The sequence below is a fragment of the Phalacrocorax aristotelis genome, chromosome 1 (genome assembly GCF_949628215.1).
Source record: "Phalacrocorax aristotelis chromosome 1, bGulAri2.1, whole genome shotgun sequence".
Taxonomy (NCBI): Eukaryota; Metazoa; Chordata; class Aves; order Suliformes; family Phalacrocoracidae; genus Phalacrocorax; species Phalacrocorax aristotelis.
The window spans coordinates 124676944-124690213 of record NC_134276.1 but is presented as its reverse complement, the minus strand read 5'-3'; the positions used below and the strand labels follow the sequence as shown (position 1 = coordinate 124690213).

Genomic DNA, 13270 nt, shown 5'->3' with positions numbered 1-13270 from the left:
AAACTATTTAATGAAAGGCACTATGTCTCCTCTGAAAATTCCTAGCTGTCAAGAGGATTAATCTTATGAGAAGTCATTACCAGATCTGGTTGGTTGCACTTCTGTGGTACCAGATGTTTTGGATCCTGAAGAAACAGGCTGCGTTTCCTCAAAAGCTGAAAAAAGAATCTGAGCTTAAAATGCTGAGAGACCTGTGACTTAATGGATTAGCATCAAATAGCTTAGTGAAGGCTGTGCAATTCCAGATGATGCTAATGCAAAGCTCAGCAAGATGGCAGATGGCCTGAAAGTGAGATGTGAGACAACTGTGTCATGACAACAGGAGGTGATGGCTTGCAATACAATCTTCTGGCCTTGAAATTTGAGTTCCACATGCCCAAAAGAATTATCAGCAACGAATTTTATCTTATTGAATTTTTTCTGGGATAAGAGCTGCAGCTATACAAAAACAAATAAGCTAACGATGGGATAAGAAAAAATGCTTAAAGACAGTGTTGGAAGCCAGTAGCAAATATGTATTTCAGCTGGTTACACAGACACAAGAATGGTGAATAAGCAGCTCTCTGTGAGTGTTGGTAGCCAAGATTCTACAGCAGATCTTAAAATTACCATTTACAGATCTACATGATGCTAAGATAATGGAAAAAAATCATGGAAATGATATGCTGATTACCAATCTCTGTCTCTCTGGTTTCTGCAGAAGGTGGAGATACAGATTTCAAGGCTGGACTCTGAGTAGCTAAGACCAAACATGAAAAAAAATATTATGATATTGAGACAGACACTCCCCTTGCAAGCGGTACAAAATCTAATTTTCACTGTAACTAGCAAGTTTTTGTTTCATTTGAAGGTCTCTTCTTTCTATTAATTCAACTTTGATATACATTATCTAATCAGGCTGAACCCATATTACTTAAGAGTTTTTTCTTCACAGTGAAGCAGCTACAACCTCAAACACAATACACCTGATCTTCAGAGCACTCACAGGTCTGTATAAACTGGTTCCTATTACATTAAGTACAACTATTTTAAAGGAAATATTTAAAAAATGGACTACAATGAAGTCAGTGAAATAATCATGAAAGTTAGTAAACAGCATCTTTTATCTGTTATGTTGTAATGAAGACAATTACAAAGATCTGATGTTTTTTTCACTTTGAATTATGGATAACCTGAAGTATGCTTTAATGAAAACAGGGAATCAAGGTGTCATTGAGCATTCTTACTTAAGGACCTTCATGAATGAGTTTCCACCATGTGTAGGCTTTGCACTACTGTCCTGTTTCTAACAGATCCTACTCAACCGTGTGTGCAGGCCAGTAAGTACCATTCTTTCCAGTAAACGTATCTGCACCAGTCACTTATCCCATTTAGGTTATAATATCGTTGAAAGAGAAAATTTCCATCTGTATTTTTGGTTGGTCTTTATCAAGATGAGCTTTTTAGACAAGCAGCTATACCAGAATTTTAAAATTAAACTTCTCTGAATGCTTGAGATTGAGAAAAACAACTAGGCGTAGAGTCCATTTTTAACATAGGCAATATAAATATAAGCCAAAAAGTGAACAGACTTTTATTTCATATATTGGATCTGCTCTCCCATTTAATTCCAATCCAGCTTATCACACTAACAAATGTGACCCCAGGTTACTATCCTGATATAATTGGACTCAGAAGTTGGACCAGATGATCGTTGTAGGTCCTTTCCAACTGGAACCATTCTATTCTATTCTGTATTTACAGAGAAGAAAATAATATCAACAAAAGCAGTATGATTCACAGCTTTTGGCAAAAGATTCTGTTGTTCCATTTACATACAGTAAGAACTACAAGAGATCTCCCAAAGGCAACAGAACATTGAAGGCATGTTAACAAAGCTATCTTTTCAGAAAGGTTTGAATTCAAAATATACCGACCACACAGAAAGTTTATAAAATAAAGGATATGTCTCCCTCTGGTACGAATCGAGATAAAAAAATAAAGAAAAAAAAGTTTTCAGGGGAACTAGGGCAGAATACAGGTCACACACTCTTGAACTTGAGAAATTAAATTTTGCTTTCTTTTCTGATTTTATGACAGGAGGTGATCAAGGCTTGCAGAGGAACAGTGCAGAGAAATCTCCTCTGTAGGACCCCTGCCTTGCTCTCACAGAATATCTTTGACTTCAGCATTGACTTCATGGGGAGCACAGACACTCCAGCTGACCTGACGGCTGGGCCCAGCCTCACGTAATTAAATCCCACTTTTGGTAAGTTGAGTTATTTGGCAGGAATGGAAGACATGAGAACAAAACCAGAATAAATACTTGAATGAAACATGTATTTTGCCTCAGTTGCTATTATTTTACCTTTACCACTGAAAGAAACATAGGATTAGGTTATTATTTGCCAGCAGAAAGTAAAAATACTTCCCATGCCTAATAATTTTCAGGTTATCAGCTACATTTATAGCAAATAGGTTCTTAAATCACCGAATACCTCTCTCCCTGTGTCACACACCCCCCCACACCCCAAAAGCTGGATTCAATCAAACTTCTTTTACTACAGTGAAAACAAATATGTATCCCCAACCCCTCAAACTTATCTGGAAAAGAGCTGTAAAAAGTTGTAGCAAATTAAGAACAAATTGTGAAGACTGTTTTCATGTTTTTGAGAATTTGGTTCAAATATGCATTTCAAAAAGTAAGAGATGTTTCTGGAAATTATTTTAAAGTTTGCAGACTGCTTTAGTTAGAAGTATGCCATCTAAATAAACCAGCACTATTATGTGATAACTAATGCTTAGTGAAATATAAATCCATACTAATTCAAGGTCTCTCCAGTTAACTAGTTTGATAGCTGTTTATATAGATAACAGCAACAAGCAGTAGTTTCGGTAGAAGGAGCTATTTATGGCTAACACAATGACACAGTGTAGAGAAATACAGGCCTGTACAGAGAAGTCTTGAGAAGTGGAGACACAGGATATGGTGTAGAGGAGTGCAGGCATGGGCTGATAAGAGATGGGGACCAGGCTTGGCACTGGAGACCCCATGCCATAAATGGCTCAGAGATGGTCAGTCATAAAAACTGCACACCTGGAGCTGGACAACATTCACTTTAGGGATAACAACAAGAACACAGGAATGGTATCCAACATACACAAATGGCACCATATATGGTAAATTCAAATGTAAGGTGTCTGAGTGGAAGAAAGAAAAGAAAGAAAGAATGAAAAAAAAAAAAAGAATGAAAAAAGAACAAAAAAATAATGAACAGGAGAAAGAGAGAAAGAGAGAAAAGAAGAGAGGAGGAAGAAATCAACAAGATGAACATCATATTCGTCCCAGCACAGGACTCCAGAAGCACATAACTTGCTGAAACATCCCCACCCATCACCAACACAAGCATGAAATCACCAAGCTTAGGACCCAGAATTGTAGTGGAAGGGTGAGCAAAACCAGGAAAAAGGGTAGAAACTAGGAAGTTTGTGTGTTACTATTTTAATTATGCTACTGCTATTACTGAGGCTTTTTCTGTACATAAGTACTCTACCTGCATTAATATTCTTTGTTTTACTCTAAGAGTTAAACCTAGTCTAATGATGATTCTTGAGTTAGATAGGCTGTTAAGATTTCCATTACACTAACAATAAATTCTTGGCTTTATATACATATACATGCATACACATATATGTAAATACATATGTCTACATATACACACATGTAATTGTGTGTGTATTTATATATAAAAATATAACTTGAAAAAAAGGAAAGAAATAGTGTGTTTTCTCTTTGCCCATAAGATTTTTACTACAACATTTTGACCCCAATGCAGGTAAAACTATTCTGAAAATGTGAGCAGTGCCGTACTACCTCAAATATCAGGCCTTTCCAAAGTGTCCTGAAGTTCATCACCAAACAGCTAATGAATCCAGAGGTAAGCAAACACTTATGAGTATTTAAACCACACCAACATCTCTAAATTATGGCACTATTTTAACCAAATATACAAGTATTTGGTAAACTACATGAAAACCCACAGAACTGATGTTGGCTGAACAGTACTCCAACTCTGAAATACAGTCTTAGAAGCTCATGGGGTACTTCCAAGAAAAGGACAGAGATAAGAGTACAGATTTTAGCTAAGTATAAATTACCATCATCATTCTATAGATAAAAGTCCATATACCTTCATGAGTTTTTGTTTGTTTGTTTTTAAATGAAGCATTAATCTGGAGCATCCTGTCATGACAATAAAGCAAAACCAGACTTAGAATGTGTGCTGGTTTTGGCTGGGATAGAGTTAGTTTTCTTCATAGCATCTAGTATGGGGGTCTGTTTTGGATTTGTGACGGAAACAGTGTTGATGACACACAGGGATGTTTTCATTGCTGCTGAGCAGTGCTTACACAGAGTCAAGGACTTTTCTGCCTCTCACCCCACCCCACCAGCGAGCAGGCTGGGGGTGCACCAGGAGTTGGGAGGGGGCACAGCTGGGACAGCTGACCCCAACTGAGCAAAGGGATATCCCACACCATATGGTGTCATGCTCAGCATAAAAAGCTGGGGGAATAAGAAGGAAGGTTGGGATGTTTGGAGTAATGGCGTTTGTGTTCCCCAGTAGCCATTACGCATGATGGAGCCCTGCTTTCCTGGCAATGGCTGAACACCTGCCTGCCCGTGGGAAGGAGTGAATGAATTCCTTGGTTTGCTTTGCTTGTGTGCGTGGCTTTTGGTCTACCTACTGAGCTGACTTTGCCTCAACCTATGAGTTTTCTCACTTTTACTCTTCTGATTCTCTCCCCCATCCCACCAGGGGCGAGTTAGTGAGCGGCTCTGTGGTGCCTAATTGCCAGCTGGGATTAAAGCATGATAGAATGAAAGAAAGCTGCAGATTCTGTGAAGAAAAAGCTAATGGCTACCGTATTTTACATACAGGATGATATTATTGCATCTGAAACATTAAAACCTACCAGCCACAGAAACAACAAAAGAATTAGATAATTTTCCACTGAAGTTTACTCAAATTTACAAGGAAAGTAATTACCGAGGTCTGTCACTGTACTTTTTGGAGCATCAAAGATTCTGGATCCAGAATGAAGTGACTCTATTTCATTAGAAGCTATGATAAAAGAAATGATCAATGCTTTACTTGATTACAAACATTACAAGACACAGTATGGAACCATATTTTAGCTTATAAACCGCTCACTCCTGAAACCAATGATATTTAATAAAAAGGAAAAAAACCTAGGAAGAAAACACATAACTTTGTCACTTAAAAAGGTGTGTGGAACATGAACGGAATGAATGATGGGAACATGCATCAGGGGAGGTTTAGATTGGATATTAGAAAGAATTTCTTTATTGAGAGAGTGGTCAGACATTGGAACAGGCTGCCCAGAGAGGTGGTGGAGTCACCATCCCTGGAGGTATTTAAAAGAAGTGTAGACGTGGTACTTCAGGGCATGATTTAGCAGGCATGGTGGTGTTGGGTTGACAGTTTGGACTTGATCCTAGATGTCTTTTCCAACCTTAATGATTCTATGATTCTATGAACATTTTCCCTTATCATAATATAAAGATTCATCAATCACAGGAATTTGATAAAGAACATGCATCAGTAACTATGACCACCTACTTTGAAATTAAGCAGTGACCCATCTTGAATAAATTTCATATTTTCATGTTTAAAAGCATGGCAAAAAAAAAAAAAAAACAGCAAGGCTGGTTATGCTTAAAAAAAACTGATTAAAAGTTAGAATGAAAATTAGATTGATTGACGGTTTAACTTCAGTAAATTCTGGAAATCTGCTTGCAACTGTAAATGAAAAAAGACAAAAGTAAGAGTATGACATTAACACGAACCAATAGAATTATGTAAAAATGTTTATGGAGAATCATTAGCAGTCCTCTTCATGGGAAGATCTGTATTTCAGTCCTGCAAATGCTGATAATGTTTTCCTTTATCATACATTATCCTGGATGGATGCCATCTACGCTTTAGAAAAATCTAATCAAAGTTTGGAAAAATTAAAAAACAACCTGAAGTTTAAATTTGTGTTCATAATTTTGCATGGTTTGTTGATTAAAATACAGGCAACAAATACCGGAGAATTTAGAATTCTGAATGCAAGAAGTAAATAAAAGTTGCTCCAAATCACAACACTAAGAGTGTTACTACTTGGGTCAGAAACCTCTCATTCCAAGACACCTCTATGAAAAAATCAGTAGAGGTCTTCTTTCCTGCAGGACAAATACAATTATACCATGTCACATGCAATATAAAATTTTCCTTTTGCATCACTCTCAATGCTACCTAAATGAACCTGTCATCAGAAGAAAATCAAGGAGGTAATAATTTCAATTCTCTCACTGAGATTAATTTTAGTGATGGAAATTTTACGTGATGTTAGTCATGCAGGTCACATAGACAGAAAGCACTACTTTAAAAAATAAAATTAAACAACCCAGTCAAATCTGCTAGCAATAATCATATGTATAATAGCCACAGTTCAGCCAGAGCTGGATGCATCCTGCTTTACATTTCATGTGTGAGTTGCTGGAAACACAAAGGGAACCAGAAATTCTTAGTTAGGACTTCTTTTGGAGTCAGTACAAAGGTGATACAGCAAGTAGTATAAAAATTCTGCTGGAGATGAAAAAACACTAACTGTACAAAGAAAGTAAAAAGCGGCAAAATTAGTTACCCATTATGTTTTGAGTTTGCACCAATTCGGGTTTAGGCGTTGATTTAAATTCCTCAGGTCCATGTTTTTTCTCAGCCTGAGCTAGAAGAAATAAGCCTTATTTAATTTAGAAACCCTCTGAGCTTTTCTTTATCTACTGCCCAAGGCTCCCTGCTTTTTTTAACACCATTTTATGCCAGCTGATTAGAATAATTTCTGCAGCATCTTGACTCCACCATAAGTAATATTTATTTTTGTTTTTAGATGTGAAGTCTATATGACATTTTGGATTTATTTTGTTGCAGTTTTACATAAGCAAAAGAAAATATAAATCGCAAAGAACAAAGCTAAAAGAAGAAGCTCACACTGTACTTCTGTTACAGCCACCAAAATTCATTATGATATACATTACATCACAAAGTGTATTTACAAATATTTTCCCTGCTATTCTGGATATTTTTAACCCTTCTAATATAAAAATTTTCAGGAGAAGAATAAAGAGTCACCTATAATACTTTAGCTCTTTCATTTTTCCAATAACAGTATAATAGGCTTTTGACATTCATTCTTCTAATTCTAGATCTTCAGAGTAAAGCATGGGTAATTTATTAAACAACCATTAAATGTACCTAAACTGAACTGCTGACCATATTTCAATAAACTAGTGTATAATTATACTTTGCCAGCTGCTTCACATAACATTTAATTCCTGTGATATGTAAATCCAGATGACTTCCTTCCTCTCCATCTTGCGGAAGGCCCCATAGTGTTTAAAAAGTCATACAATACACACAGCTGGCAATCTCAGATTATAAAATGCCAAAGCTTATTGATATGGAACACAGGATGGTAAGATCAGGTCACGGCCTTGAATGTGATAAGAGCATTAATTCCTTCCGCAGAACAAATCGTACAGTATTTAGAAAATGTTGGTATTTAGAGGAGATCTTTAATATTGGTGATCAGCATCAATTTAGCACTGAATTTTAGTATTCATTCAGTTTAATAAAAGATCATTTTCTTTTTGAGATACAACAGAAGAGAACAAGCTTTTGTTTTTCCAGCATGCTCTCCATGCTTTTTCCACAATCTCCTGAGCATGCTTCAAGCAAGAACCAATCATGTAGGTTTATAAGCTTCTTATTTCATTTCCTGAAGAAACATACTGTTTTCCAGAGTCTAAATAGTTACATAAATACTACAACAGTTACAACCATTATACTATTTTCTGTTTTGGGGTATGGTGCTTTTCAGTACCACAAAAGCTGGAATATCCACAGATGCTGGCTTATTAGGACCCAATTCAGCTTTTAGTAGGTCAGTTACAGTGCTGTTACTATCACCAGTGAAAGGAGGATTTTGTTCTACAGAGAAGTTAAAGCAATTTATCTCTGTGAAACTTGTGGGAGAAAATTCACCTGTAAGAGACTTAGAAACAACTAGCCAGCCCACACCTCAGAAATACTTCAAAAACTAGCATTTCTTATTGGTGAAATGTCATAATGGAAAGACCCCCAAACCTACCAAAAGCAAATGCAGAAATTTAGAACTCATTATGCTTTGGGTTTTTTAGAGGCATGTCTCTTGTCAGCTAAGTTAGCTGAACAAGCTGAACAAGAAAAAGCATGCCTGGAGTTGGGACAAAAGAAACAAGGGTCTCTGCTGTTTTGCACAGAACATTGCAGGGATGATGTGAAACAACAGCAGACGTTTTTGTAAAAAAGACATACAGGAAGCAGAAAAGTTAAGCTTTAAAAGCTGAATTAGAGAAAATGAGAGAAATGCCTTTTCCAGGGCACCAGATAACTATGCTTAATGTGCTGATTCAATGGTAGCTGCAAAGCAAATGGTTAACATGACCAAGCAAGGTAAGTTACTCTACTATCACAGTATGGAATACGGCAAGAATGCATTCAGTTTCTCTTCCTCCACAACTGGAATTAAGATATTCTGATGGAAGCAATAGTCTCACTCCTTCTCATATCCCACATGGGCACAAGGGGAAGCCTTCAGGGGCCTGAAGGAGGACAGAAGGAACAGAACTTGGGAAACATGGCAACAAAGAAGTTATTCCTACTAAACATTAACCCTAGTTTGGATTCACAGGTGATACTTTTAATTTCAAGCCTATTCTTTATTTCACTAATCTACTTTGATAAATCTCTGGTACCATCCCTTACATAAAGAAACAACTTGCTCTATTTTTTTTTTCCCAACTAGTTCTTCCATGTCCTAGAAAAATGTGCTGGGATTTCTAACTGTTGGTTAGCTCCAATTTCCCTGTGAATTTAATAAAAAGGCTCACACTTGATTCAACTGAGAGAAAAAATGTAGTGGTAGTTTAAGGTATATTAGACAGCATTTTAAAGATTGAACGGGGAACAAAAGAAAAAAAAAAAGGCATGAATTTATTCTGTTGTGTTAAGAATAAATTAGTCCTAAGTGGAAAATACTGTAACAAGCCTGGCAAAAACAAAACATGAAAGAGCTTACTAACCAGTCTTTCCATGGAAGTGCATGCCAAGGGAGGGGAGGCATGAAATTAATAAAATGATGGGATGCCTGGCAGACAAATATACCAAAAAAAGTTACTGAACCACGTCACATCACAAAGCACACCCTTTGACAACGATCCAGTGGAATACAAGAGCAGCCCAGCTCATGGAGCCTTTCAGACAGTCCACTTGCTGAAATACTTCAAGCTCCTTTCTTCCTTTCTTGCATGACTGGTGACACAACAGCTGCTACAGCACCCTGCTCCTTTTACATCAGTGTTCTATTGCCACTTCTGGCACCAGTCCTTAAACCTTTCACAGCAAATAATTACTGTGCCTTACTCAAAAAATCCAGTACGGTCTTCAAATAGGGAAGTCTGAATGGAATATAATGAAGTAGATCCTACTGCTAAACTCAATTAATTGTGCCTTTATACTACCCTGCCTCTCAAATGCAGCCCTTGCAAAATGCCACTGCTCAGATCTATCGCTTAAGTTACTCAAATGCTTAAGTATTCAAGTTATTTTTGCATATGCAATGGCTAGACAGAAATGACACTCAAAGAATCTCTTTTTTCTTTTAAAGGACTGACTTTCATTTCCCTGTTTCCTGGCACTCTTTTTTTTTTTTCTCTTTAACTACAATGAATATTTTCTTTAGTGTAAATAGTGTGACATACTCATACTTCAACATGAGACAGTGGTGGTGTGATCAACAAAGAATGATTGAAACAAATGGTCACCACAGAAGAAGAGACATGGAAGCAAAACCACACAGGAAGCACAAAGTGGTAAATGAAAATGATTCTAAATATTTCAGTAAACAGCTAATGGTGTGATAGCAATAAGAATATGTTTAGTTATAAAAAATGGTTATATAAAATTTGTCACTTAAAAAAACGGTACTTGCCAGTTATGTATAACGAAACACACTATCCAACTTCATAAACATATAATTCTGTGCCATGCCTGGAGATGATTATGTTTATGGCTGGAATTACTGCATGCCAGGTACATAAACATAATTACAGAACACAAAGTAAAGGAACAGAATGGAGTGATTATCTCCTCGCAAGGTGATATATCAATTCTGGTATCAGGTTTCACACTGTCTCCCTGCTTAATGAGTGAATTCCAGCACAAGGAACTATGCATTTTGTTCAGATGAATGCAAGCTTGAGGACTAGGATTTTGTGGGAGAGACAATTACATAAATCTATGTATTCAGCTCTCACTTTCACAAAATGGCAAAGTTTCATAAAATATATTTGTAGCTTGCTTGTTCTGCAGTTGCTTAGACAAGGTAAATAAATTCTGCAATTATTTTACTAAATTAAATCCACAAGAGAGCTCAAACTGTAAAACAAAAAAAATTTTGAAAAAAAATAGAAAAAAAAACTTTACAGTTTTTTAAAAAGTATCCACAGATTTCCAATTAAAAGCAAGCTGTTTATTACACACATATTAAACTTGTAAAGTTCAGAGTCCCCTTTGATAATAAATTTCTGTGGAGGAGCATCTTTGTTTTCCTGTTAATATTTAGGATGAACAGAAAAAAGCTATCCATATGGAGGTTTTACAGAAAAGAATTGATGGTTAAAACTAATATTTGGCAAATGCACTTAACTACTGAGTGGAAAAGAAAATTCTACAAACATTTTCAGAGAAAAAAATTATGGATTGTTTAATGTAAAAGATGGTTGTCAATCATTACACAGTTTTGCTACATTACTTCATCCTACAGCTGTTTTATTCCTACACATTCTTTAGGAGGGTTTTGTTTGGTTGTTTTTTTGCTTTAATTAAAGACTGAATTGGTCTGATGATGTAAACTATGGTATCTTTGATATCCTTAGGGAATAAAACAAACACAGTCATATTTAAGGGCAGTGCCTGTGTGAATCATGTGATGTCAAAAGAATAACGTGCTACACTGTTTCAGCCAGCCAGGAAATACTTTATAGATGGAATAGAGTAATGCCAGCAAGATCACATAATATGACTAAATGAAACCAAAGAAGACCTTCACTGTATTGTTTCTTCAAATTCTTTTTTCATTTTAAAATCTTGCCACCATTCAAGCCTCCTTTCTCCCCTTTTAGCAATGAAGTTGGCAGAAGCTGACTATTGTCTCTAGTGAGAGCAGAACCAACACTCCAATCTCAGTTATAGGATAAAACCCAGACTACAGAAAATGAAGAAAGGCATATGCCTACCAAAACAATTCTGAAATGTAGGTTGATAAAGTGGGTGGAAAGTCACTCCATCAGTTTGACTCTGACCAATTTAGTTCTCTCCAATCTTTTTGCCTTCAGATTGTAAATATTAAAATATAGGGTTATACTTGTCATACAACTTGATAAAGTAGTCTATTTACGATACACTAACTTGTCTCCTAAGCAAATAAAGGCAGTAAAACTTGCAAGTTTTAAAATTTCACTTTATGTTTTTGAACAGTTTAAGAAATCAGCATCTGAGTATGCCCTTTTAAATAAGTGATATTTTTTCAGCCACAAGTAGATAATAAAAAACCTCAGTCTTCCAAATATACAAGTTAACATACATTTCACAGACACATAACCTTGAACATGAGCCTAGGATCAAACTTTATATTCCTTTCTCATGTATGTGAACAGCTCCCATTTACTTTAATAAGACCAGCAAGTCCACAGAGAGAGTGTGGTCAAGATTAATGTCTTCAAAACTGAACTTAAAAAGAACATCATGCCATCATCCTCTGCACCTCTGAAATAGACCTTGTTACTGTGACTGTTTCATCTCAATCTCATGCATGCATTTTGCACAATCATGCTTTTATCCCTAATTTGCTTCTTCATCTATTTCATGAAAGTCAGAAGTTCAAGGTGCATCACAAGAAAACTCATTTTGCCATTTTTTGCAATTTCAAGGAATCTAGCACCCCACAAAGATGTGGTTCTAATCTAAGTGGTTTTGTAAACCTAACAATTGTAGCATCTGAAACTTTCCTCCAAAATTAGATTTAGCTTTTTATCCACATCTATCACTCATGACTACTAATTCAGCTACATTATCCTCCTGTTTTCCAACTACTGCCTTTAACTGCAGATGAAGCAACACAAAGATGGATTTAACTTTAGTTTATATAGTTGGCAAAGATATTCCACAGAGTTTCTAAAAATAGAATTTTCCTTACCTGGGAGGGACTGTGGAGAGATTTCTTGAACTTCTGGTGTTTTGGATTCAGCAGGCCATACTCGAGTTTCATTCTTAGCTAAAGGGACAAAGACATTAGAGAGTAATTGCAAATCTGCAATGCATCTGCTCTGTTCTACTACTGATTTATTTCTGTCCCACTTCACTTTGCCAAAGTAAACCAACATGGATAAATGTGGAAAGCTGAATACCTTTAGGAATCAACTAACTTCCACTGCACAATCAGTGTAAGCATCTATCTAGCTATATTAAAGGCATGCGGGTTTGGTATTGTTTTGTTCGTTAAAAGATTCTTTAAAAATAAAGTTTACAGCAAGGATTTTAATGTCTTATGAATCACTAATTCCACAGTGCAAAATAGTTTTCAGCTGAGGATTCAATAAATATGATACTCTGTGATGCATTATTTTGACTTTTCTAAATAATATAGAATTAGAACATTTGCACTATGTCAGCAAATAACAATTAGTCATAACTCCACACATAGCATAAACCTTATGGCAGTTTATTGTAGACATACATCATTCAGGCATCAGTGAAGAATATCTGTATAGATCAGGACAATATGTCTTTCTGTCAATTATTTTATACATTTAAATTATTTCTCAAAGTATTTTTGCTTTCCAGGCAATGACTCTTCCCTGTTTTACACTCCTTTGAAATCCACTAGTCCCTTGTGGGTAGAGCCATGTACTTCATGTTCTCTGGTAAGGAACACATAGTAAACAGAACAGAACAAAATGTCACTTGTCTGCGCTGGCTATTTTCACAAAGGTGTTAGTGTAATCTACCATAAAGAGTGGCTCCAAACTGGCCTCACACCAGCTACCTATTTTAGACATTTCAGAACATTTTAATTTAGAAGTCCAAGTTCTATGCTTAGTCAACTGAGGAAGTTGGACATCTCTAGA

General features: G+C 36.1%; 1 protein-coding gene across 1 annotated transcript in view; it reads right to left on the bottom strand.

The window, feature by feature from the left end:
- ABI3BP (ABI family member 3 binding protein) overlaps window positions 1-13270 on the bottom strand; it is a 183622-nt gene that overhangs the window by 113797 nt on the left and 56555 nt on the right. Inside the window, exons 10-14 of the mRNA XM_075105227.1 lie at window positions 12340-12417; window positions 6691-6771; window positions 5028-5102; window positions 674-739; window positions 81-155 (exon numbers count right to left, since the gene is read on the bottom strand). Coding sequence (XP_074961328.1) covers window positions 81-155; window positions 674-739; window positions 5028-5102; window positions 6691-6771; window positions 12340-12417 — 375 coding nt within the window. The remainder of the gene's footprint in view (window positions 1-80; window positions 156-673; window positions 740-5027; window positions 5103-6690; window positions 6772-12339; window positions 12418-13270) is intronic.